General features: G+C 43.9%; 1 protein-coding gene and 1 long non-coding RNA gene across 3 annotated transcripts in view; one reads left to right on the top strand and one right to left on the bottom strand.

The window, feature by feature from the left end:
• Positions 1–23,194, top strand: part of plcl2 (phospholipase C like 2) — a 43,733-nt gene extending 20,539 nt beyond the window's left edge. For both annotated transcript variants that reach the window (XM_030102023.1, XM_030102022.1), the window contains exons 3-7: positions 3,164–5,644; positions 7,626–7,829; positions 12,334–12,409; positions 20,923–21,032; positions 22,262–23,194. In XM_030102023.1, the coding sequence (XP_029957883.1) occupies positions 3,164–5,644; positions 7,626–7,829; positions 12,334–12,409; positions 20,923–21,032; positions 22,262–22,471 (3,081 nt within the window). In that variant the 3' untranslated portion in view covers positions 22,472–23,194. The remainder of the gene's footprint in view (positions 1–3,163; positions 5,645–7,625; positions 7,830–12,333; positions 12,410–20,922; positions 21,033–22,261) is intronic.
• LOC115396266 (uncharacterized) lies at positions 32–22,636 on the bottom strand. The gene is made up of 4 exons (XR_003932366.1): positions 22,544–22,636; positions 20,115–20,119; positions 11,631–11,639; positions 32–45 (listed from the first exon to the last, which is right to left on the bottom strand). It is a non-coding gene; the product is annotated as an uncharacterized LOC115396266 (long non-coding RNA).
• Positions 23,195–27,620: the final 4,426 nt, after the last annotated feature.

The raw sequence follows: 27,620 nt of genomic DNA, 5'->3' as shown, positions 1-27,620 counted from the left end.
TGTAATTTCTCCCCTGTCACTCTTTCTCACACCTCACACACAAACCTGCCATGCTGTGATATGTTAATGCTCCTCTAATCAAATTACAACAGGTAATTATTGACCCCGACCCACCGCGGAAGCTTTCTAAACCCTTAAGCTGGAAGGATTAATGATTTTGTCCAGACTGCTTGTGAACATTGCTTGGAATATCGTCTGTTTCCATCCGAAACCTAATAAAGGAGCCACCGCGGATCACAGTTCGCTGTAGTTTACTGTTGGAAGTTCAAGAGGTAGAGATGAAAAACGATAAGGGATATTTCTGTCTAGAGGAGTATGTGGCCCATAAAACAAACATCTCACACAGCTATAAATGGACAGTCTGATCTGGCGATTGTTTCTTTCAAAACACCATTTAAGGTCTAATGAATCCTGACTTGCAGAAGAACGCACGGCCCCGGGTCGTCTCACTGGAAAAAAAACAAAAAACAAAACAAAACAAAAAAAAACTGTTGCATAAGAAGCATTCTGCTAAGGAAATATCAGCGGAGGCTGAGACGGAGATGGGCGTGTGCAGTATTGTTTTCCAGCTTCGTTAAAGGAAGCAGAGGAAAATCCTGAGTCGAAGGCCGAAGCGGCGACTTGAACTTCACACCAACACATAACATCCACATTCCTGTGCAGATCCCGGGGATTATCTGCAGTCATGCGTTTTGGGGAATTGAAGCTCTTCTTCTCTAAAATGGAACTCACCTTAAGCAGCAGACTGTGAAGCTAATGGGATTATGATGTTTATATGTTACCTGGCATGCATCATCTGAAAGGCTTAAGATCCCTCCTGTCATTGTCAGACGGCCACTCTGCCTTTCCCCAAACTCTAAAACAGAGAGGGGATTTATGATGATTAATTCATTTGGAGAAATAATTATTTCTGCTTGTTTATTTACCAAAGTGCACGGCAGCAGCTTCCCTCTCTTTTATTGAAGGTTTATGCTTTCAGACGCTCGCATTCGAGACTTTGTTTTAGCATTCCTGGCGTCTGTCCTCTGAGCGCACTTCCATTTACTTTTATTATGGTCTGCCATCCATTCTGACATCTTTATTGTGCAGACAAATAAACAATTTGACTGAGAGCGAGTTCGGAGAGACTGCCGGACGGACTGAGGTCAGCATCCATAGCTTCTTCTTTTTTCTGCAGTCGCAAACAAATTACCCACCATGCAACACTGCACATCTCGACTGCGGATACAAGTGACAGCTGTGTAGAGGGGGGTTTGGGATAATGTGGAAAAGGGCTGACAGAGAAGAACAATAGTGGAAAATGGGACTATTTGTGACTTTGTTCATTCCCTGCTGATACAAACAAAATACCTTGAATACCAAGAACGTACCAATAGTAAATTCTTGCTAGCTCTGAAGGTGCATCATTAAACCACCATGTTGTGACTAACCCTTCATAACTGAAAGTGACATTATTTTCTATTTTGTTGCACAACTTAATAAATCAAGAGGATATCATCTTTAAAATGATGCTGTTGCAAACTAGTGCAGATTACAGTATGCTCATTTTTTAACTGAAGGCCAGTGCACTCTAAAAGTTATATACACTGGCCACTTTTCCCCACTCAGGAACTCAATTCAAGAATACAATTAAACTACCTTACATATGTTGGTGATGTTAATTACTTTGTTGAGATTTGTTAACATGCACATGAAACATCTTGCAATGATGATGTATTTGCAATACATTGGGTAACTTCACCCCTAAAGCCACATATATATCTTTTATAGATAATCTAATTTTGATCAACTTGTTATCAAATTTGAATGCCATATCATTAAGTTTAAATTCTCAAAACATACCAAAATAACATTTTTTTTTTCCAAATTGTAAGTGCATCCTCATAACGGGTTAAGAAATATATTGGTTTTAAAGGTTTATAAAGTGACTTTGAGTATTCCCAAATGTAAAATGCTGGGTTTGTGCTGAAGGAAGCTCCTACACAGGGGGATAAAAAACAGGGTTCATTGAAAATGTCACAAATGTGGCTGCTGTACATGACTGGATTTGTGTGGGCGATAGTCTCCCAACGGAGATCGCCTGTTGTATCTTCATAATACAATGTGACAGATACCTTAAATCACCCCTCCAGAATTGCTGCTGCGCCGTTTCTTGGCAAACGTTCAGAGGGGACGGATCAGGATGGGGGACATAACATGCAAAGAGCACATTAGAGCCGACAGCATATTGCGTTGAGTGTTACTGTTCTGGAAGGTGGATCTCGCACCAATTTGCTTGTTGGGTTTTGACAGCTCGAAGGTAGAATATTTAGTCCTCAGCGTCGCTTGGAAAGACAGGCAGGCCTCTGAGAGCAGAGATTGTATTTTGTTGAGAAATCGGAGGGAAAAAAAGGAAAGACTTGGTGACTAGACTGGAGACTGATTGAATAATGACACTAAATTTGATTAAAGTGGGGTAAAAAAAAACAAACAGAACAAACAGTGATGCATACTGAGCAGCGTTTTCTTTTCTCAGTCGCTCGCTGATCCTGTTTTTTTGTTCCTAAAAATCACAACGAGGAGAACCATGTATGTAATAAGACAGTTAAGCTAATTTATTCAATATTTGTGATTCACAAAGAATCTTTTTTTTCCCCCACTTAATTCTTGCTTCTGGTAACTCTTGATATGTAAATGAACCAAAAGTGCATTAGGCACACATGGTTGCCCATAAATCTCAGAATCAGGTTTCAGGTTGGCATTATTGTCACGGTGAGTGTGTAGTGTACTGTCGTCTCACAATGAGAGGATCCTGAGTTCAAGTCCGGAGTCCACAAACGTGTATTTTAGGTTATTTGATGACTGTGAATTTGCTGGTGTGTGTGCCGCACTGATAACCTGTCCCAGGTTTACTCTGACGTGCAGCACCCCATGACCCTTACTTAGATGGTACTAAAATGGATTGGCAGACATCAGAAACACCTCTTTAGAAAGAAGTTGTTGGAAGAAGAAAACTTGCTTGCAAATCAGCTACCTCTGTATTCTCCTAGTTAAGTAAAATAAACATTTCCAAGGTTGTTTCTCAGCAAATATAATGGACTTCTTTCATTTGTAAATGTCCCTATTATAATCATGAATAGAAAAGAGCTGTTGCTTACACACTGTTTGTCTTGCTTCTCTGCAGGATGGAAAACAACGGAAAGAAAGGAAAAAGACCGTGTCCTTCAGCAGCATGCCCACCGAGAAGAAGATAAGCAGTGCAAGCGATTGCATCGGCGCAATGGTGGATGGCTCTGAGCTGAAAAAAGTGCGATCCAATTCGCGGGTCTACCACCGCTACTTTCTCCTCGACGCAGACATGCAGTCCTTGAGGTGGGAGCCTTCAAAGAAGGAGTCGGAAAAAGCCAAAATCGATGTAAAATCAATCAAAGAAGTTCGGACGGGGAAAAATACGGACACTTTTAGAACGAATGGAACTTACGACCAGATATCCGAGGACTGCGCTTTCTCAATCATCTTTGGGGAGAACTATGAGTCACTGGACTTGGTGGCAAACACTGCAGATGTAGCCAACATTTGGGTGACAGGGCTGAGGTACCTGATCTCCTATGGGAAACACACTTTAAATATGATTGAGAGCAGTCAGAACAACATGCGCTCATCTTGGCTCGGGGAACTTTTCGACGAGGAGGACAGTAACCACAGCAGACAAGTAACGATATGTGCTGCTGTGCAGCTGGTCAAGAAGTTGAACCCGGGACTTAAAAATGTGAAAATAGAACTGAAGTTCAAGGAGCTTCATAAAGCCAAGGACAAATCAGGCTCTGATGTGTCAAAAGATGAGTTCATTGAAGTCTTTCATGATCTTTGTACAAAACCAGAAATTTATTTTCTATTCGTTCAGTTTTCCAGTAACAAAGAATTTCTTGACACGAAGGACTTGATGATATTCCTGGAGGCAGAGCAGGGAATGGCACAAGTCAGCGAAGACACCAGCCTAGAGGTAATTCAGAAGTATGAACCGTCTAAAGAGGGTCAGCTGAAAGGTTGGCTGTCCCTTGACGGGTTCTCCAACTATCTCATGTCTCCAGAGTGCCATATATTTGACCCTGAACAAAAGTCTGTTTGCCAAGATATGAACCAGCCTTTGTCCCACTACTACATCAATGCATCCCACAATACTTACCTGATAGAAGATCAGTTCAGAGGTCCATCTGATGTAACAGGGTATATCCGCGCCCTCAAGATGGGCTGCCGCAGCGTAGAGCTTGATGTGTGGGACGGGCCCGATAACGAACCTGTCATTTACACTGGCCATACAATGACTTCTCAGATCGTTTTTCGCAGTGTCATTGACGTCATCAACAAGTATGCCTTTGTTGCCTCCGAGTTTCCTCTGATACTGTGTTTAGAGAACCATTGTTCCTTAAAGCAGCAGAGGGTAATGTTTCAGCACCTAAAGAAGATCCTTGGAGACAAGATCCACCTCGATCCCCCAAAACCTGAGGACTGCTACCTTCCCTCACCTTCTGAACTGAAGGGAAAAATCCTGCTGAAGGGAAAGAAACTGAGCACGAACTGCACTGCTTCAGAAGGTGAGGTGACAGATGAGGACGAGGGTGCAGAGATGTCTCAGAGGATGAGCATTGACTCTGCGGAACAACAGACTATCGCACCCAAGAAATTCCAGCTGTCAAAGGACCTCTCAGATCTAGTCACTTTGTGCAAATCTGTGGAGTTCAAAGACTTTCAGACATCTTTCCAGAGCCAGAAGCCCTGGGAGCTCTGCTCTTTCAATGAAGTCTTTGCCAGTCGCTGTGCCACTGACTTGCCAGGTGACTTTGTCAACTATAACAAGAAGTTCCTCGCACGAGTTTACCCAAGCCCAATGCGGATCGACTCCAGCAACATGAATCCACAGGATTTCTGGAAGTGCGGCTGCCAGGTTGTAGCAATGAACTACCAGACTCCTGGCCTGATGATGGATCTGAACATCGGCTGGTTCCGTCAGAACGGGAACTGTGGCTACGTTCTGCGTCCGGCCATCATGAGGGAGCAGGTTTCATATTTTAGTGCCAACACTAAAGATTCAGTGCCTGGAGTTTCTCCACAGCTTTTACACATCAAGATCATCAGTGGACAGAACTTCCCCAAACCCAAAGGCTCAGGTGCCAAAGGAGATGTAGTTGACCCGTATATATATGTGGAAATACACGGCATTCCTGCTGACTGTGCGGAACAAAGGACTAGAACTGTCAACCAGAATGGGGATAACCCTCTCTTTGATGAGAGTTTTGAGTTTCAGATAAACCTCCCCGAGCTGGCAATGGTGCGCTTCGTGGTGCTCGACGACGACTACATCGGCGACGAGTTCATCGGCCAGTACACGATTCCCTTCGAGTGTCTCCAGCCGGGTTTCCGCCATGTTCCACTGCAGTCTCTCACGGGGGAAGTTCTGCCGCATACCTTGCTGTTCGTTCACGTGGCCATAACCAATCGAAGAGGAGGCGGAAAGCCACACAAAAGAGGACTGTCTGTGAGAAAGAGCAAGAAGAGCAGAGAGTATGCCAGCATGAGAGTGCTACTGATCAAGGCTGTTGACGACGTCTTCAAAACAGCCATGTTACCCCTGAGGGAGGCAACAGACCTCAGAGAAAACATGCAGGTAGGACCTTGTTGCAATCTTGTAGTCTGTCATTTACAAATATCAGAAATACCATTAGAAATGTCTAGATACTCATCAATCATGAGATTGAAGAGTTGGACTCCCAAATCAAACAGTAGTTACAGCTTGATCTATAAGAATGATTAACGAGTAGATACACAAACCCACTGCATTCCACCCTATATTGTATCGTCTCATCCTTATGAATTGTGCAATAGTCAGAAGAAAATCAGGCGACTGAACTGAGAAAAATAGTTGAATAATACATGTAGCAGATCTTCATAACCTCCCATGAGTAAATTGGAAAAGGTTACAGTGGGCAGGAACAGTGAATCCCATTAGAATGTTCAAACCATTTTTCTGTCTCTGTCTGGCGAAAGAAAGACTATTATCTTTTCAAGGTGTCCATCTGTCCTTTTCTCAGGAATGTATTATCTCCCAATCACCTGGGGAGCATTTCTCCAAATCTGGCACACATTTCACACAACTAGGAGATGGACGGACAAAAATAACCTCGCTTATTTTTAATGTAACGTGATGCGGAATACCCCATGGGAATAGCTTCAAAACTTGAAATCCATATCCAGTTTCAAAGAAAATCTATTTGTTTTCGAACTCATGGATTCTTGTTAAAATGCAGAATGTGCTTAAATTTGGTCCACATTCTCATTATATTAATATGTAATGAAGGTTTGGCTGCCAGTGGCCTTGAACACATTATGTCTTTATATCATTATAATCTAAGCTTAATTGACCAATTTCTGTGAGTACAATATCACCTAATAGCCTGTCATTATAGTCCTGAAGATTTTTCATCGCATATATCATAATGATCAAGTCTGCTCGGTTGGAAGTGACTGAGATGAACATAATGTGATTTTTTTCCCCCCTTTTCATTAGACTTGTCTTAATATTTTGTTCATAACTTTATTTTTGTAGTATTGCTGTGCTGTCAGCTCTGTGTTTGTCTGATTCACTCATCAGGTTGTCTGAAGTTGCATCAAGGGTGAGGAATATCTGGATATTAGTGGGAGCAAGATGCTCTATAGTCTAGATGTTAGTGGAGAGAAGATGCTCTATAATCTGGATATCTTTGGGAGTAAGATGTCCTATAATCTGGATATTAGCTGAAGTTTCTCAATAAGTTTTAGGCTAATGCTAATGATGACACAGCACACCATTCTGGATGCTGCTGACAGGAGGACTGAATTCACTTGGCACTTTTCCAGCTCACAGTATAGTGTGATGTTAGCTAAGACCAGTTAATGCCAAAGCTAACAGCTGACTCGAGAGGTATTCAAACATTACAGTGACCGTGTGAAGATGTTTAGCCGTTACTCACAAATTCAGTCTCTTCCTGCTTTCTCGCATGGCCCAGACGTCACAGCAGAGCCAGTAAATTTTGCTTTGTGGCGTTTACATCAGCGTCACACTCAAAGTCCATGAAGAAGCGAAATAAACGGTATGAGGAACACCGCAGTGGAATGTCACAACACTCTGTGGTGGGTCTCATGTCGCGTCCCTCCAGGCATTGTATTAGGTTTTATTTTGGTGGCCTTGTTTGTATTGCAGTCATTGTGTGATAACAAGCTCTCGGCCTTGGGACTCCTCTGTCATGTCGGCTGTCCTGTTCCACTTTGTCCCTCCGGTTGTTTATGTATGTTGGGTTTAAATTTGGCCGCTCGCAGGAAGTTTAAGATTTGAGTGTGTTTTTTCCATTTCAGTGTGATGCTGGTTTTGCTCCAAAAGGATTGAGTAGTGAACCGGCGCGAACATGAAGGTTTTCACAGATAATGTCTGTGGCCTCTTCCCCTCACAGCACTTGACTCGCATTTTATCAAACTGGAATATCAGGTTCCTGTATTTTGCAATATTTTTGCAATGGTTATGCAAGTTGACATTTGTCTTGCTCAGCTTGCCAGAATAAACCAGCATAACCACGCGTTGGCGCCCAGATGTAATGCGTCTCCTCTCTCTGCAGAATGCCATAGTGTCCTTTAAAGAGCTGTGCGGCCTTTCAGCGGTGGCTAACCTGAAGCAGTGCATCCTGGCTCTTGCCCCTCGACTGACGGGGCCGGACAACAGCCCCCTTCTGGTGTTCAACCTCAACGACCAGTACCCCAACTTGGAGCCCCAAGGCCTGCTGCCAGAGGTCCTCAAGAAGGTCGTCACCACGTACGAAATGGTGAGTGACATTAATTAAAGAAAGTTATCGTGTCTTTATTAAATTAGTGGGAAAGAAAATTGTGACTCACAGTAGTGAGAGCCTGTTTGTTGGTTATTGCTGGTGTCAAAACTTTTGAGTCCTTATCTGAACCAGGCGACAAATCTCTACCCCACCTACGTACTCGAACTAGGACTTGAATCCCAGTGCAGCACAAAAACCTCCACCTGAGTCTGGTTCTGCAGGTTTCTTCCTATTAAAAGAGAGTTTTTGCCTTTTGACTTTCTCCTGTAGTTGCTTATGTGGAGTTGCTCTTTTTTTCTGTAAAAGTTCATGTGACAACTGTGGTGTATTTGGTTCTGTTTGAATACAATTGAATTCAATTGACCTTTCCATTGTGGGATTGGAATTGTGACCCACAAGCCAACTTCTTAAATCCAACATCCTGCCATCCAAGCATTCATCTCCTCCTTATTTACAGGTCACGCCACTAACAGGTCATAAAAAAAAATAAATAAAAAAAAAGCTTTCTCAGGCTTTGGTCCAAACAACAAAACACCCAGAAATCTCACCCGTATTCAAGCTTCTTGTGCAGGCATCAATGTTGGAGGAAAAAATAGAAAAGAAAGTTAATTGCATTAACATTAGTGCATCTCAGCATGATCAGTGTGGTTCAAAGAGGATTTGTTTGCAGCTGTGTTTTTCTCTGCATTATCCCATTGATTACAGAAAGAAGACGTAACAAAGCAAACTGACTTTGATTGCGATCAGATCGATGCTCGGCTTGACATGACTTAATGGGGACACAGAGATGGTTAAGTAATGGGGGCTGGCGCTCTGTTAAGTAATAAAATCGATGTTCACAAGTTATGCAACACGCCATCGAGGCTATTCCCAGACAGCACCATTACCCTCCACACATCATGTTCTCTAGCATTGATTCTTGGCACATCGCGGACAAGTTGGCTTTCCACCATCATATCAGGCAGGAGGCTGAAGCCCCCCCCAGCATTTAAAATAAATAAAAAATAAATAAACTGGCAAATGTACAGCAACAAGTGAAGCAATTACACATCTGAAAATTAAAGCTAGTTTCCTCAGAACTGATTCCAAGCCGTCCCCGGATGATATACCAGGCAGATATTCAGTGTTCGGCATCGGCGTGTGCAACCTGCTGCTTCGCTATCCGGGGCGGACACACTGGAAGGGTGAACGCAGATTGCTCATGGCACACATGGTGTTTGTATCGTCATGTGAAATGTGTTATTCATGAGGCGCGCTCTTGGCAGTTGACACTTCGACGCGTGACGAGGGCACCTGTGTCACACGTGTAACTGAGCTGATGAAGCATTCACAGGCCATTTAATGTGTTATGGAAACAGGATGGGAAGGAAATGTATGAATGAAATACAAGACTTATCTGACCTCAGATGTGGGTTTTTTTCTTCTTCTGCATCATTCTTCATCACTTGGTACTCAAAGATGAGCGTCTAAAGAAGCGTGCGATGCTGAAAAGATGCGTAGTGATTAAGGTGACCCCTTGACTCGAGAGTGGAGGGCTCAGGTAATTGGCTCTGATGGAGGGACAGCGGGGAAAATTGAGAAAGGAGGGGAAAATGACGGGTGTTTGGGGACCAAAATCGAATAAATTAAGTGGTGCGAAGCTGCAGGGCCTTGATCATCGGCAGAGTGCCAGAAGTGATGGCGAGCGGCGCTGACAAGCACAAAGAGGCACAAACGAAACCAGGCAAGGCAACCTTAAAGAACTGTAAATAATGTATGGAACCGTACAATTAGAAATCCAGGCGCCGTGTCGAAACCCACCACGGGGAGTAACCGCCTCTCGCCTCCTAATTGGCAAACCCAGAATCTGGGTCTCCATCCATGCCTGTTATTGTGCTCAGAAAAAAGACGTGCAGAAACTCGCAAGATGCCAGCTTCTGGTCTGAGATAATACCGTCTGACTTTTATTTTATTTTTTTTACCCCCCTCACAACAGATTAGCTGAGGGCTGAGTCTGGAGATGGAGAGAATAAAAGAAGAACCGAGGGGACTTCAAAGTCCATATGTTAGTCATTTCTTTATTTGGCATTAGTCTCCTTTTCTTTTTTTTTTTGGTGATACTTGAAAATATCCCAGTGATCCCTGCCAGCTCTTTATCTGGATGGTTTCAGTGGCCTTGAATATATAATTGCAATCTGTGTTTAAAATAGGTTTTCATTGACTTTAAATGGGCAGAATTATATCAATGGCCTAAAAATAAAAGAGCATTTGCGTCTTTGTTAAATTTGGGTAGTAATAACAAAACTAATAATAATAATAATGGAGCTTATCGTACTATTTAGAGAAGGCAGTCTTTAGTATGCAAATAGAGCACAGTCCACCCACTTACCTAAAAAAAACCAAACAAAAAAAACTGCAGTGAAAGACATTTGGGATGCTGCGTCTGCCACCAAGACAGTAATTTCTGCAGCCATCAGGAAAGTAATCACAGCATGTGCGACAGCTCTAAGTGCCGCAACTGCAGCTGCAGAGTGACACAAACAGCCACAATCACTTAGTCATGACTGCTGGGAAGCAAAACACGGTGATTCACTGGAGGCTCGACGCAACTGCGGCTGCCCTACATGCAGTACAGTGAGCGTCAGGGGCCGGAGGTCATGTGATCATGCTAACCAGAGAGGAAGAGAAAAGCTCTTGTGTCAGGGCTGTCGTGACCAAATCAGAATCACTGTTATGCTGATAGGTGTGATGAAAAAGAAAGAAAAAAACCAGGCAAAGATTAGAAGTAGGGACGCACTGATAGCAGTAGTTGTCAGAGACGATATCCGTCTACAGTATTCCTATGTTTCCCACCTGTCCATATTTTACAGGGAAGGGCTCTGAGTTCTTTTGACACATATACTATCATATATAACAAGTCTCACTTGACTGTTTTTAGCAGCTGGATCTTTATGACAACTTCAAAAAATCCATTTCCCAGCAAAATCCTTCATTGTCTTATGAAAGATAAACTATGTAAGGAGTATGGACCGCCCCTTTAATGGATACCTGCTCCCAGAGCAGTTAACCAAAACAAATCCCACTTTAATTCAATTAATCCCCAAACTGGCTGAACAGGTGTGTAAATAAACAAAGACACAATCACAACTAAAAAAAGATCCACAGCAACCCGACTTTAGAAAATGAAACTGAAATAATCTGGCAAACAAAATGTACTTTTCTTATTTGTTGGTTGCACCACATTAATGAGTCTCTAAGTCGGTGTTGTGCTGAAGTAGGTACCCCAGATGAAGTGTGTCCCCTGCTGCAGTTCAGAGTTCAGATATCAGCTTAACTTATTGATGAGAGTTGTTCCGATCATGTTTTGATTGTCAAACGCGTTTTGTGAAGCATGATGAGAACTTTCTAACGAATAAAGCCCATGTTGTAAGTACCCGGGGATAAGCTAAGATGATATCCAAGCATGGAACTGAACAGGATACACGTTTTTATAGGGGGTACCCACTTTGGCACGACACTAGCAAACTTAAAAAAAAAAAAAAAAAAAAAAAAGCTAAATGAAAGCCACAAGTCTTCCCTGCTTCATTGTTACTGAGCATCCTGGTCTGCTCCTGGGCTCCATCTGAGCGCCTTTCTGGTTTTCTTTTATGGAGATCTTCAATAAAAACACAGCTTGTTTGTTTTTTTCTCTCCTTGCTTGCAGTGGAGCGCGGCAGACGGCTTTGTGACCTTTCTGTGTAGTTAAGCCTCTTTGGGATAGAACAAGTGAACGTACAAGTCAATTACAACAATGCTGCATACACAGAAAACCCCCACCACACACACACACTAATTGAAATCAAATTCAGAACAGCAGAAAAAAATGCTTTAAAAATCATCTCAATCAGGTTAAGCATTGAAGAAATGACTAAACTTATCAGAGATGAAGATGTTTGGATGCTTCTTTACGGCTGTGTGTGCGACTGTCCAACAACTCTCTGCGATCCGAGTTGTGTAAGGAAAGAGTGGAGTCTTTTTTTTTTTTTTTTTCTTCTTTTGAGGAGGAGGACGGTGAGGCGCTGGCATTTAATATGTAAATGGAGCGCCATGAGAGTTGTGAGAGTGTGCAGGTCAGCAGAGTTTGTGCACTCAATTAGGGCCGAGCGTAACACCAGAGGAGCTGAACACAGCTGCGGCCTCACAGATAACACGGCACGACCGCCTCCAATCCACTGACATCCTCAGGTTTTCATCTAATGACCTTGATTATCAGCAGTTTTGTTTAAAGGGATGCCTTCAAAGCCAAGTACAGCAACGCGCCTTTAGAACGCAAGGTGAAAAAAAAGAAGAGGAAAAAAAAAACCACAACTTTTAATCAGCAGCCTTATTGCTCGTGTCTTCTCTGTAATTTGAGCTTATAAAAATACAATTCCGGGGCCTCGCCCTCTGTAATAACTCGTCTTCCTTCCGTGGTCTCGATGCACAGGAGACTTCCTGTTCCTCAAAGCAGAAGGTAAATGTTAACATGTCGGCCTTCTCTCAGGTGATCCAGACCAGCAAGACCCTGCTGGAGACCTCTGAGGGCGTGTACGAGAGGATTCTCCAGACGCAGAAAGCAGGTGAGACACACATCAAGGCCTTTTCTTTTGCCTTTTCCACAAGACGGGATCCAGACAGTCCGAAAGATCCGTCCAGCTGGGGCAGATTTATGACGGCTTGGAACAGGATTGTGAAGAGCGGCCTGCCAGAAGGTGGAGGCAGCAGAGATGAAACTAAACAGATGGAAGAGGTGAAGTTAGAGGGGAGCTCCAGGCTGACACAGTTCAGACCTGTGCTGAGAAGAGATCTTGGATATGTTGGAGGAAGAGATGGAACTTCCAGACAGAAGGGGACGTTTTCATGGACGTAGTGAAGGAGGACAGAGATAGTTGGTGGGATAGTTAAAGCAGGAAACTGAAAGTACACTCTGTGAGGGTGAGTTTATAAGAACATATATATGGAAAACTACAGAAATCAGTTTGATTGAAAAAAAGAATTCACACAAAAACAGTGCCTTAAAATGTTTAAAACGACTGTCTTGTGTTGCCGTTCTCATTAATATTCATGAATCTCCCAATCGTGGCCGTCGCTCCTCTCCTGTGTGTCTGAGGGTGACGTTGACCCCTGAACTCAAAGTGACGTCCCTGACTGAGCCAGCTGATCTAACGCACCCCAACTTATTGATGCTGTTTTCACTGTTCCAGCTTCACACTCTTTAACGTCATCGTTCAAGCCAGTAAAATCCATGAAACTCTTCAGATTTTCCAATAAGATGCTTAAACACAGATCCAAATCTTTGCAAAAATTACAAAAAAAGATGAATGGAAACTCTTGTGGCCTGCAGCGAAAATGCCAAAAAAGACCGTCTTGAATGAATCCTGGATTTGTAACCTGATTATCCGGCCCTCCGATTGTTTACCCGTGGCCCCGCGCTCTCTGAAGCCACAAAACACACATCAGTCAATACTAAATGAATTAGACGGCGCTTGTTTTGCATAAAGTGGTATTACCATTTGATTCATGTCCATTTATCTGATCCGGTCAGTGCTGCTCTTTGAAAAGGAGCCATTCAAATGGAGATGGTTAATTCATGGGCGTAAAAGCATGTGTGATAGATGAGCAGTCCGGAGCGATGCATCAACACGGCTAACAGAGAGCAGACCGTCTAGATTTCCTCTCCAGCTCCAGTTACAGCCCGATGTGTGTGTTTAACGTCTCTATCGAGCGACGCTCTTCTCGCCCGATGTGTGCGATCGGGCGGATCATCGGCGGAATCTGCATGTTGAATCCTCTCAAACTGTAGCAGGAGTAATTCCACCACCTGTTAATTTTCATGTTAACGTGATCCATAATGCGGCCGTTTCTGGCAGTAAATCCAGTCTAAGTGGCATAGAGAGCAAATTCATCAGTGAGTAAGCCTCCTGGAAGCACTTAGAGCGAGTGCAAGAGAGCAACGACGGACCATCGCCACACCAGCGCCGCTTTATTGGTTTCCAGATGGATGACTTATAAAATATTCATTGTCTATTGTCTTGGCACATCAGAGAACCGGACGGCCGAGTCTTTTTATCCAATGCAATTCAAAGGCGCCGTGCGTTTTTCTTTTTTTCGCCTTTCCTTTGGTGTTGGACCAGCTTCCAGCCTTGAAGAATTAACGTCCACCGGCCGCAGGATGAAGACGCGCTCGAACGGCGGGGACATCAGAAAGACCCGCCACCGAGTCCTCTGCCCACATCTGTGCAGCTGGAATTCAGTTTGGTCGTGCGCTTTTGTTTTTTTTTTGTTTATTTTCTGTTCACGCTGTTTAAAAAACGCCCACTCCATTAAGCGAACGAGTTGCCGGCGTCTCCTTCAGTCGTAATGATCCCTTTCATCCACGCGGCCTTTCGTTGTCACCGGGGATGAAACGGTCGCCAGTTTTAACGGAAACCTTTCAAGACCTTGAGTTAAAAACGTGGCGTGTGTTCATGTGTTCGACCGCCCTGAGTCTGAGAGCTGTCGGCCACCCGGGTTCCTTCAGCCGGCGGGGAACGCCCCCAGGAACATGGTTTCCTCTCAGAAGGATATTTCAGCAGCAGTTTAAAATCTCAATTTTGATTCTGAACTGCATTCCAAAAAATATTTTCTGATATTAGCTTTAAAAATAAACCACATTATTTAATATTGCTTCACAAGGCCAATCTGGGGGTCAGGAGGTCAACCAAAAATATTACGATAAATCGTTTTTATTAAAAGACACATTTTTGGAACTCACTTTGCCACAAAGTGAGTTAAAATAGAAATCGCTCTGTCACTGTGTGTCTGAGTGTTTCTGAGAGATATTGTTTGTCTAATAATAACAGTAACAGTGAGATGTTATCGGTAAAGTTGCAGTAATAATCAAAAAGTAACAGTAAATTTGCAGAAAAATAAAAATGTGTTAGTAAAGTTGCAGTAATAGTGAAAGAGTATCGATAAATTTGCCGTAATAGTTCAACAGTATCAACAAAGTATCAGTCATAATGAAAAAGCATCAATAATTTAGCAGTAATATTTAAAAAGTATCAATAGATTCACAACAATTATACTTAAAAAGTATCAATAAATCAGCAGTAATAGTACAACAGTAGCAGTAAAGTAGCAGTTATAATGAAAAAGCGCGAATGATTTTGCTGTAATAGCAAAAACAGTTTCAGTAATAGCTGAAAAGTATCAATAAATAAGTATTGTTACTAAAAAGTATAAATAAATTAGCAATAATAGTTTAAAAAAAGTATCAAAAAAAGCAATGATAGTGGGGAAAAAAGTATTAAATCAGCAGTAATATTAAAAAAAGTAACTCAGAGTAATATTCAATGCCCATATCAGCCACACTGAATGAACTTTGAATCGAAGCTACAGGTGGAAAAGTTTCCAGGTCGTACATGAAGGTGGTTCTGGATGTGGTTCTGCTTTGGACCGGGTGACTCCGGACCTGTTGCTCGTCCCCTGTGGAACTCGTATGAATCACTCTATTCTAATAATTAAGCGGATCAGCGCCCGAAGGGGAAGTCTGGCTCCCATTATTAGATCTCTCCTCCTTCATTACATCCTCGGTTCAACCAAATGGCTTTTCATTATCAGCTGAGCGTGCTGCACGTTCACTTCCTCCTTCCTCCTCAGTCAATCCATCTCTTTACGTTTCAGGCAAATCAAAGCAGGAAAAGGGGAAGGACATTTTTCTTTTCTTTTCTTTTATTTAATTATTTTCATTCCAGAGCCTGCAAAGAAGCTTTCGGGCCTCAAATCACCTTTTATATCTGATTGTCTAAAACTGTCTGGAGAAAATTCCAACAATTCTAAAGTAGGACACAGCAGATGGCAAACTGATGAACTTGAGCATTGATTTATTTTCCGTCCTGAACTGACATAATTTTATCCCAGTGGTGTGTGTGTGTGTGTGTTTCAGTGTTACGTTCAAACTGGGTCAGTACAACCCCAGTCCCCTCCTCGCTCTCTTATATGAATCAGAGCGTTCCAACGTTTCACCGATTTAAGTTCTGAAATAAATCCATCCACACGGAAAGGCAGGGTGAGAAAACAGAGCCGGGCGTCCGCCGTTCGGACCGGACCGGACCGGACCGGACCGGACCGGACCGTCACTTCCTCCACACGGCGCACCAATTAGCAAGCCGGACCGATCAACACACAGGATGTCTCCGAAATGCCAAGCGCTGCGTTACGGCGACATTTCACCAGGATACGGAGCAGAGAGCCAAACTTTGTGTTTCTCGTTAAAACACTTCTTGGGCATGGATTTCCACAAATCAAACCCTTTAATGAGAACTTTAACCTTTTAGCTGTTTTTTTTTTTTTAGAATCTAGACAGTTTGATTCTTTCAGCTACTTGTAAAGTTGGGAAAACAATATTTTTGCTCCACGCAGGACTTCTTCGCTTGGAGGAACGAGCGGGGTTATTGATTAATATTCCAGTATTATTTTGATTATATTAAAATTAGTGACGCACTGATACCAGTATCTGGACAGGTACTCGAACTCCGGCAAAGATCCTCGATACAACCAGGCTCAAAGCCAAGTGCTCGAAAAGATACACTGAAGTCTCACCTGGGATCTCTGGCGCCCCCTCTGTGGGCCCCAGACCCCAGCTGGAGAACCGGTGTGTTCCACTGCAGGACGCTCCGGACGCCATTTACTGTACGCTTCGCTTCGCTTCACTCTGATCGCCGTCTGAGATGCTGTGTGAAGGAAGTGCTTCCCACTTTCTTGCCAGCCAGACTCTGTAAAGTGTTGCTAGGCAACCTGCGGAGTGAAGTGTGTGTGTGTGTGTGTGTGTGTGTGTGTGTGTGTGTGTGTGTGTGTGTGTGTGTGTGTTTCAGCACAGTCATGGTTCACGTGCACGGTTGGGGCTGTAGCTCGGTGGTCGTGGCCTGAAACTGAAAGGAGGCTTCGCCGTTCTCTGTCAGAACGACAGGCGGTGAAATATATCGATGAAGAGGACGAAGGAGCAGCTTCATGACGTGGAGTGAAAATCCAGCGTTTCAGTCGGCCGTTCGGGGTTAGAGTCGCTCTGAACTGAGTTTACATGACAGTGTTTTGAGAGAAAATTCTTTCTTTTTGAATTTGAAACACTGAAAACAAGCAGTCGGCTGTTCAGAAGAACTGTTCCGCGGCACTTCCCCCTTTGACTCCGGACGAGCCCCGAGCGTTTCCAGGACGTTCCGTTTGAAAGACGACGGAGCCTGAACGTTTTCTAAAGTTCCACCTCGGGAACCGTTTTCAAAAAGTGTCGTTTTCAGTGACCCTGAGCACCGTTGTGGAGAAACAGAGCCGAACAAACGAAGGTTTTGCCTTTTCCCTGGAAAATGTTGCATTTTGGCCTCAAAGCAGATTTCTGTTTCTATCACTGCTGTTCTCTCTCTCTCTCTCTCGTTTTGTCTCGTTTCACTCTGTGACTCCATCATTTCTCTTTTGCCGTCTCTCCATTCTTGAATTTTGGTGCTCTCTTCTCTTTCTTCTCTCTCGGGCTCTGCGTCGTCTTTCTTTCTGCCTCTGTTCTTCTCATTCCACTCCCTCTTTTCTTCTTGATTTTCGTCCCTCTCCTCCCTCTAACTCATCCTTCCTCTTTCTGTGTTCCCTCGCTCTTCCTCATTCTGTCTTTTCTCCATCTCTCTCTGTTTCACTCTCTCTGCCTCCCTGTCCTCTTCGCCCAGGGGGAAGGGGACAGTCTTCACTCCCTCTTTCTGTCTCCCTCCGTCTCTCTCTCTTCGTGTCTTCTTTCTTCCTCTTTCCATCTTTCCATCTCCACTTTCTCTCCCTTCGTCTTCCTCTTCCTTCCTCCCTCTCTCTCTCTCTCCTTTATTCTTTCCCCATTTCTATCTTCTCCCTCTCCGTCTGTTTCCCTCTCTCTTTTTCTTTCCGCCTGTCTCGCTCTCCGTCTCCCTCCCTCGTGCACACCATGTTTCCATGGCAACAGCACTGATATGGGGCTACGAGCAGCTCGAGCTGATATCGGCGCTCGGAGGGGAAACGTGAGCGCCGTCGTCGGAGGAGTTTTCCAGAGCCGGAGCGTCGCTCTGTGTGCGTAGAAGAAACTCTTCCTCTGCTCTTCACGTAAGGAGGCGGCGGCCGCGTGCGAAGGGGAAACGCCGCCTGTTGCCGCCGTGTCAGAGCTGCACTGTAAAACGGAGGCAGCGTTTAACATGCCCTTACTAAGAGGCGGTCATGCAAAGAGAAAAGAGAGAGGAGGGAAGAAGGAGGGAGGAGGTGGGAAAGCTCCTCGGGAGACAAATCCCTCCTCTGTTGGCTGCCTTGATGCTAATCCAGAGCGAAGGAGCGTCACGTCGATCTGCCTCCACTCTGCCTCTCCTCTTCCTCCCATCCTGCCTCGCTGCTTCCTTCTGCTCTCTTCCTTTGACTTCCTCCTCCTTCCTCTGACTCCACAATACATTTCCTGTCCCTGGACGTCTCGTCACTGCGCTCACCTCGGGATCTGCTCCTGTGCTTCGGCCCGACACCTCCCAGCGTCTCACTGCAGGATCTCGCTGCGTTTCAGACCGAAGCTCCCGACGGAGCGGCGCACATGCCCGGCGGACGACGCCCATGTGACGCGGACCACATAATGACAAATGACTGGAACTCTGGGCCTCGTGTGGCTGCGGTCCAACGCAGTCTCTCCTCTGTGTTTGAAGGAAATAACAGAAGTGGACCCCAGACGCACCAAATGTTTGTAACCACTCCAGTCCGTCCTCACCCCGCTGTGGAGAGTGTTGAAGCCTTCTGATCGTGAAGCGGTGAAGTGGAGACAGAAGCTCACCTGTACAGGGGTGTACACCAACAAATGACCTCCTGCCGAGTGACTGGGAAATGTCACCAGAACAGTCAGACATGCAGGTTTACTGGAGTGAGCAGAAGCAAAGCAGCTGGAGCATTTCTGGAGAAAATGAACATGAACTGACCTCAGAGTTTATGTGACCGAAAGAAACATGACCGAGGTTTGAAAGAGTTTGACAGGAGCTAAATGGTGATGAACCGAGTCAGAACTTCTCCTGAAGCTCAGGGACAGGGTGATGAATGACCAAGAATTATTGATGCAGGCGGGGAGTGAATAATCTGAGTGAATCCAGGATTCTGCTGATTGGCCATCGAAGAAATGGACATTGATTGTTTTTTTTTTTTGGTTGAGAAATGGTGTGAGAGACACTCTTCTTCCACAAGACGTCTCGGTGAAGTAATTTCAAAGATGGCAGCACATGGATATAGAAAGAGTTGCTGTATAGCAACATTCTGTCCACAGATCCAATCCAAAAAAGAAAGGAGATTGTATGTAATGAATACCTTAATTGAGTGTCTACAACAGCCCAAAGGGTCGACGGTGTTTGTACACACCGAGCGCATTGGTGCCAATCTCCCCTCCGTAACTGATCAGATCAGGTACCGGCATCATACTAGGTGCCGATTGGATGATCTGATTAAGAGCTAAATAACTCAAGTCACATCGGATCCAACTGTGCAGGATCTGATGCTGCTGGTTCAGAGAGAAGTCTGCCCGGACACATAGCGCAGAATTCTGCCTGATGAGGCTAAAGAGTCGTAACATGCTGAGAGCATCAGAGCAGGTTTGGTTTGACAGAAGTGACCAGGTACGAGGAGATTGCAGCCACTTGAATTTCCATCCGAGACCCTCAGGGCTCAATCTGTGAGATTCTCTGGACAAACATCCTCGTGGCTCTGAATTTCTCGGGTCTGCCAGCCCACCTTCTGGTGTGTCCGGTCCGTTTGTCAGGGTCATGGGTGTTCTTGTGACATGATTTGTACTGAAAAACAAATACAGGGCTGTGTGCAAACAGTGCGGAAAGAACATCAGAACAAATGCGTCATTTGAGTCAGTTCAGTGACAGAAATGTCATTTTCAAAGCTTCGTGACCAGTGTGACAAAAAAATCCCACATTTTTGAAAATACTGTGGATAAAAAAAAAAAAAAAAAAAATCTAACTGACTTTTCTATTTGGGAAAAATAAAAGGGATTAAAAAAAAATCTGAAGGAGTGGAAGAAGCTGTAAGAAGCTAAAGTCACAGACTGTCCTCAGCGCTTTTTAATGTGTTAATTGGAATCAACAGACCAGGCATATTGAGTTAAGCCAAAAATTTAATAACCCAGTCAGCCTGATTACCGTCAGTCAGTGGTTCCAAAACTTTTTAGTGCGTTCAACCTGGAAACATGTGACCAACCTGAACAGGCAGTGCTGAAGCTTAATGAATAAGCCACACCTCTTTTCTGATGATATGAGGATATTTATTGATCTTAACTGAAGCTATCAGGCTCATCTGGGATCAACTGGGGTCAATGTTACTCTCTAAAATGCGAAAAGACTTGAATTTAATAATGCATTTTCAAATGTTTGGAAATGATATTTCTGCAGAATTATTCAAAAAAATGAATAAATAAAAGATCCTCATTAAAGCGTGCTGGACCAAGTGTAAAATCGTGTAGAGAAATCTGGAGGCAGAAAGTAAGAAATAACCTCAGGACACAAACAGAAGCAGGAGAAAATTGGTTTCCATGTGGCTCTTCGCATGAAATCCATGGTGTGAAAACAGAAGAAGCCTCCAGAGATGAGGAGTGCTTCTCCTTTTGTCAGCGACCGAGTAATCAATGGGGCGATGAAGAAGGGAGAATCGATCTGCTTAGTTTCTTTTCCGCAGTAAATATGTTTTCAGTAAAATCTGAGCACATGACTGTGGGGAAATATCAACATTTTCTAGCTCACAGTCTTCTCCCCCCCCCCCCCCCCCACCTCTGGAACGGGCTTCTCGGATTCCCCCGGTCGATTCCGGGCTGGGAGGAAGCTCCCGCCGGATGCCTCTTCTGTTCAGAGCTGACACAGCTGCAGCGACAGCTCCCGCCGTCCATTATCGCCCCGTGATTGTACAGTGTGGGGAGAGGAACGCTCCCCCGCAGACTCCTGAGATGTTGACAGTACATGCCAGCCTCTTTGCTCTAATGTGTTTTCTCGCGCTGACAACAAGCCCGGCGCCGGTCGCCTCCAGGCCGCTGTCCTATCCCGCCCCCCCGCTCCGACCGCTAAGACTGACTCCACACTCTGTCTCCTCTCAGCCATGGAGTTCCACGAGAACCTGCACGACCTGGCCGTCAAGGAAGGGCTGAAGGGCCGGAAGCTGCACAAGGCCGTGGAGAGCTTCACCTGGAACATCACCATCCTCAAGGTGAGACTGCAGGCTCACAGCCAGCTGGAGCTGCAAGCTTCATGTTGGGGGATGAAACTGATTCACTGCACCAGTTATTTATTATGAGCAATGTTAGCAGAGGTTACATCGGTCAGTAAGAGGAAGATGCTCTATAATCTGGATGTTTTCACAACCATGTATATAATAATTAGTGTCACCGGCTTTTTAAAGAGGAAATCGTGCCGTTTTGCGAATGAATTTCATTTTTCATGTTTCAAATTCGGTCATTTTGAAGGAACGTAGCGTTTTTCACCACATGTATTCTGGACATGTGGATTTCACAAATAATTTGTGAGGAAACTGTTGCCAAGTTGCATAAGAATGAATGATGATCATCAAAAACAGCAACAAAACACCAGAGACAAAAGTAATGATTAAGATTACTGTTGCAAACAGTAATCTGTTGTAGTGACTTTTTTTTTAAAGATTTACAGCTAAATAATCGCTGTTAGCACTTTCAGCTTTTAAAGTGCAGACGCGCTGAGTGGTCTGCCAACACAGGTTTACGAGCCGTCCGGTCTCTTTACATCCACACGCAGCAATAAATCCAACAGCATAAATAATGCAGAGCGGACACCCTTCCAGCGTGCGCTCTGCCTTTCACCAAACGGCTCCTGGACCTGAATCCGGACGGTGGAGGAAACAGAGTCGCCAGCTCGACCGGCTTCTTCCATCCAGCCCAATATTGTGCTCGTATTTGGCTTTTTGTTATAAAAAAGAGTGAAAATTGTAGAAAAACACTGCAAGACTTGAGTGTGTTATCATCGAGGATTACAGGAGGAAGACATAATCCACATTTCTGAAGCTGGGATCAGATAATCCAGGATTATCAGACTTGGAAAGAGCGATCTTTCAGCAAACTAGTTTTAAAGTTTCAATTTAACAACCAACCAACCAACTAATTTCAATAAACTTTTCCACAGCAGTCCTAAGATATCTAAATACTGATTGGAAGGCAGAAACTAAAGCCTCCGTACTTTTCTGAGCAGGCTGTTTCACTCCTGATTATTTAAAAATAGGACGTTGCTTTGAAGGCGGTGCTTGATTGTTTTCCTTTTGGAACACAGCAGTTTTTTCCTGATCGGCGCTCAGGAGTCCAGAGCTGTATATATCTGACTGATTGGTCCGATCCTTCTCTAACTGACGCTGGCTGCCACTGGGTTGGCAGTTCGATTCCCCGTCTTTAAAAGTCTCCCTCTCCCCTCCAGGGTCAGGCGGACCTCCTGAAGCACGCCAGAGCGGAGGTCCAGGAGAACCTGAAGCAGATCCACTACGCGGCGCTGACCTGCAAGCTGAGCAAAGGCGGCGGCGCGGCGGGCGGCTCGTCGGGCTCCTCCGAGTCCCGGAGTAGGCGGAGCCTGGAGGCCATCCCGGAGAAGGCCACCGGCGAGGACGAGCTGACCGACGAGGACAACTGAGACCCGCCACACCCCCGTCCGTCTGTCCCGCACCACTCAGTGTCTTTACCCAGGCCGCATTGCTACACTCACACACACTCACAAACGCCATCGTGTACATTCCTGTATCTCAAGCACAGCTGTCACCTCTCAGTCTTCTGCCTTGTTCTCATCAATAAAACGCCGCCTCACCGAACTGTCAGCCTGACGTCAAGTTATGGGGAAATAACCCCCTCACACACACACACACACACCCACACAGACACACACACACACACACACACACACACACACACGCACGCACACCCACACACACGTAAAACCATGAGGCTCAGACATCTTCCACCCCGGAGGAGCCCCGCCCGCCCGCCACTCCTCCGTCGCCCCCCGTCTCCTGGAGGAGCCCCGCTAACTACCAGCCACAGGACTGTTCCCAGGACAGCCTGGTGGGCGGCGGAGGCTCCGGGACGTCTGAGGAGATTTCTACAAGCACAATTTTCTGGAGTTCTGAATGTAACGGGAGCCAGGAGGAACCAGAAGGAGGAGGAACCCCGAGGAACCCGGAGGAACGAGAGTAAAGAGCTGTTTACAATACTGAACTTTGTCCGTGTTCTTGTCTGCCAAAACCCGACCCTGTTGTGTATATATGGAGTTTCCTGTTACCTTTTTTCTGCAGAGTGCATCATTTTATTATTGTATACTGGGAAATATAAGATTTATTTTATAAAAGATATATGAACACGTTTTATTTGTTTGTGGATGATGAGCGGAGAGTTTTCCCCAAGCAGAGATCGAACACGTCGACCCGGAGAAACACCAGAGTGACGATCAGATGTGAAAAAAACCACAGACGGCTGCTGGCAGCACTCGGTAGGAACCCGGTCTGACACATGGCCTTCCCATTTCACATCTACCAGATCCTCTAAACTCACGTCGCGCTGCGTTCACGAGGAACTGGAAAGTGGGAAAATTCCCACTTCTGATTGGGGAAAGATATATCTCAATCAGAACTTTTCCCATTTCCAAAAAAACACTACAAAAAAACCAAGAACTTAATAAAACATCCTCATGAGTAATAGTCGTTTCTAATGATTCCCTCTGAAAAACCAGCCTGTTAAAGTGAAAGTAGTTATGTTTCACTAGCCTAGCTAGCTAGCTAATTTGAAATTTTCTCATTTTGACATGATTAATAGTGTAATTAATCAAACCTTATTGCAATGGAACTGAAAACCACTGGACTTCATCAGCCTAGCCTAGCTACTTAACAAGCTAACTCAAACCCACATTCTCTGTTTTTCCCTTAGAAAAGTGAGAATTTCTATTAGTTCTGAAATGCTAAAGACCTATCATTCAAAAAACTATATTTATGTGAAAAACTGTATTTCTTTATATGTCAAAACAAACATAAAATCTGTTGTCGTCTGTTAGCGTAGCAAGCTAACTCAGATGCCCCAGTTTTGGGGCTCCAAGATAAAGTTTTGTAACATGACTTCTACATTGGAAAATGTATATCTAAACATTCTTAGATGCAATAAACAAACTTTGTCGCAATAGTTTGTTAGCCTTAGTCAAATAGCTTTTATTAGTAGAACTTATATTTAGTGAAATATTTAAATTAAGTGTAATTTTTTTACTTTAAAATCTTCTTAACTGGGAAATGGGATTTTCCCAACTGGTGACTTTCTAAGTTTCCAGCTTCCTGAACGCACCGTAATTTAAATGGCACAAACCAGACGTTGTCTACAGAAAAGCCTGAAGAGGAATGAGTGGAGCTGCTGTTAAAGGGGAGGTCATGTACCAAAACACAGACGGTCGTGTCAAGCTGTGAATCATCGAAAAGGTTTTTGTTGTTGTTTTTTTTACCCTGCTGTGTTTGAATTTAGTTTTTTTCAAGTTGTTTCGTTTTATCCGAGGCTGTGAAAGCCTCTCCTTTATTTTTTCACTGAAAATAATTCAAATTTCAAGCTGTATTTCTCAAACTTCAACAACTGCATAATCTGGTATAATGGTCAACAACGTACGTTTTTACACTTAAACTCGTCAAATCACTGAAGTTATGATTTCAACTGATAATTTGATGCATGAATAATAGTTTGATTTACTATTTACAAAACTTGTTGACGTTTAAAAAGCAAAAACATCATGGCAACAATTAAAAATGTTGACCTTCTCAGACGTCTTTGCAGGCTGCAGCAGTTTTAAAGACAAAATTCTGAACATATTTACCCAGTTTTTATCCCATTTATTAAAAAAAAAGTCATTTATCATCTAATATATGGTAATTAGCTTGTTTTTTCTTGAAATGTAAGGTATCAGAGGTTTTTTTTTTTTTCCTTCATTTTTTTTTTCCTGGTAAAATAGTGCCAAATATCCTGTGCTCAATGGGCGTGTCCTAATTCTGTAGCCATTAAAAACACTTGCGATATTATCTAAGCCCCGCCCCTTCATCGTGTCACATATTTAAATCTGGAATCCGCCCACTTCCCCATTTTAAACTGATGTTTTACAAACGAGGTTAATGTTGGTTTGTAAATTCACCAGATTCATTCAAAATGAAAAACGAGCTCACGATGCTTGAAATCATTTGAAAATTTGGCCTTTTCTAGGTTTTTTTGTCCTCCATCTTCCTCTCAGAGTCGATAGATCAGAAGGTAAAGCAACATTTCAGTTGCTGAGTCACGGAGAAGAGCTTTGGAAGAAAACCTCCGACACACTGAGAGGTGGGCGGCCATCTGCTCCAACCGGTCGGGGTGAGAAGAAAGCGAGGAGGGTGAAATAACAAACAAATCCTCAATGTTCAACAGCCTCGTTCACCAAAAGCCCAAAACATCCACTCAGTATGACGAAGGAGCTGTGAAAATAAAAAACATCAAATTCTCACCTTTGGTTACTCAGAATGGAAAAATGTTGAAGATTTTTCCTGAAAACCTCTAAAAACTCTGTCCCACGTTGGCTTTTAGTTCATCAATTGATCAAAGTCGACTTTCCAGCCGAGCATCCGCCAGTTCCTCAGCTGGCTAGTGCATTGTTATTATTATTATTATTATTATTTTATTTTTATTTTTTTTAAAGATACTGTCTGTGGTCGACCGTTCCGTCAGAAAACAACCAGACGTCTCTGAAGTTCAGAGCTGTGCCGTTCGACGTGTTTGATAACTGCTGTGGAGAGGGTGAAAAGTGGAGCATTTCAATTGTGTTTCAAGTCTCATCTCTTTATCTGTCGAGTTAAAATAACAAAAAAATTAAATAAAAAAAACAACTGAATAAATAATGTTGGATAGAAACTGTGTTCAAGTTTCTCATTTTATCTACAAATAATGGAAATATTAGAAACGCACTGAAGAAGACCTGTCCAGATATAACTGAAATCAGTCCGGGAGTTCCACAGGGTTCTGTGTTAGGACCCTTGTTGCTGTATTGATACTGTGGGGAAGCACTAGATTTTGTTAACCTAGCCTAGTTAGCTGAGCTAGAGAACTTAAAAGTGATTATTAGTGAAATTTTGACGGCTAATAAAATCAACACTGTGCGACTTACTGAAAATTTGTTCTATGGTTTTATTTAGCAGACTCTGCCCTGTCATGCAGTGCTGTTTTAAAGTCTCTACGATAAACATCCTGGGAGGAGATTTTCTACAAGGACGGAATTTGAGTGAAAATCTTACGTTGAAAGTCAAATTGTGGACTTCCTGTTAGATTTTGTTTAGGAGTGTCAGCACTTGATATTTAGATCTTGATGAGACCAACGACTGAGTGCAAGTTCGATCTCACTATGAAACTTCTACGGACCATGGCGGCCATTTCAGTGTACCTGGGTGGCGCTAGAGAGCATACTTTGTCAGTGATGGGGTCAATTTTTCCATTTTCTACAATTTTCGCTGGTCATGACGTACGTACTGAACTTGAGTTGAGTTGTTGGTCGTGTTTAGGGGGTCAAATGTGGTTTTATTTGGGCGTCAGTAAAAGAAGAAACATCACAATAGGGTCACGTAATAGGGTCCCGAAAAACAGGTACTTTAGCTAATTAAACAAGTTAAACTAATAAGTAGGAAGTTAAACGAGCAGACGATTTAGCATCACTCAAAACATTGTTTAGAAGGAAAATGTTTCAGTGAATCTTCCTAAAGCCGCAGGCCGAGGAGCCTGGAAGCAGGATGAACTCTAGAGGTCAAATCCTGCTGTCTGGCCTCCTCCTGCCCCCCGATTAGCTCCGCCCCGCCTGCGGCGAGCGGTCGGCGACCTCCACGTTCAGGCAGACTGACCTTCAGCGCCGCGGTCAGACCTGCTGCTGCTGCACATTTCAGCACCTTCTGCTCACTCTAACAGGAGTAAAAAGCCCTTTCTCTCCACTTTTAAAGGAATATTTCATTTCATTTTCCTGTTTTTCTCTCAGTTTTGATCACCGAGCTGCTAAACAAGTCAAACTGTGCAGGTTCGGCTTTCTGTGGACTCACCTTCATGTCCATGTTGAATTCTTCCAGCATGTTTCTTCTGCAGGGTTGGAGAAATCAGAGCTTCTTCAGTCGCAGATCTGATGAAACACGTCAAAAAAAAAGCTTTTTGAAATGAAAGTAAAGTAGAAAACTGCTCACATCATCCAGAGTTGAACTAAAACACAGCAGCTAGAAGTTCACTCATCTGAGTTTAACTGCAGGTTCAACAGATTTACTGATTAATCATCATTTCTTTCCAAAAACGATGCTACGATTCCCCGGTAATGCAGTGAACAAAGGTGTAGTTCTCCTGTTGGACCACTAGTGGCTGCTGCTGTCAGTTTTTGTGAGAAAGACACTTTCGAAAAGTGGCATTTTCCTCCTCTGGCCTCTCTCACAGTGCTTCTACCCAAAGGAGCCTGATTTTGATATCAGACCGAGGATGAAGAGAAACACATGAATCAACTCAACACAATGAAGAGAGCAACTATTGACAAGGACACACACACACACACACACACACACACAGAGCCAGCAGGCTCCGGTTTATGAACACACCAGCTGTGCAGTTATTGGCCAACGTGCATAAAGTTTATTTGTCCAGCAGAGAACACGGTGTTTATCCGTCACCTTCTCTGGATCATCTGCACAGAACTGGTCTGTTTGTGGATTTAACATTCAAACGTAGGAAAAAAAAAAAACTTAACCTGCAACAGTTTTCTGGTTTTTGTTGAGTTT

This window comes from Salarias fasciatus, chromosome 11 (assembly GCF_902148845.1).
Source record: "Salarias fasciatus chromosome 11, fSalaFa1.1, whole genome shotgun sequence".
Classification (NCBI taxonomy): Eukaryota; Metazoa; Chordata; class Actinopteri; order Blenniiformes; family Blenniidae; genus Salarias; species Salarias fasciatus.
Note: the sequence above shows the minus strand (reverse complement) of the source record. Positions and strands in the feature narration are given on the sequence as shown.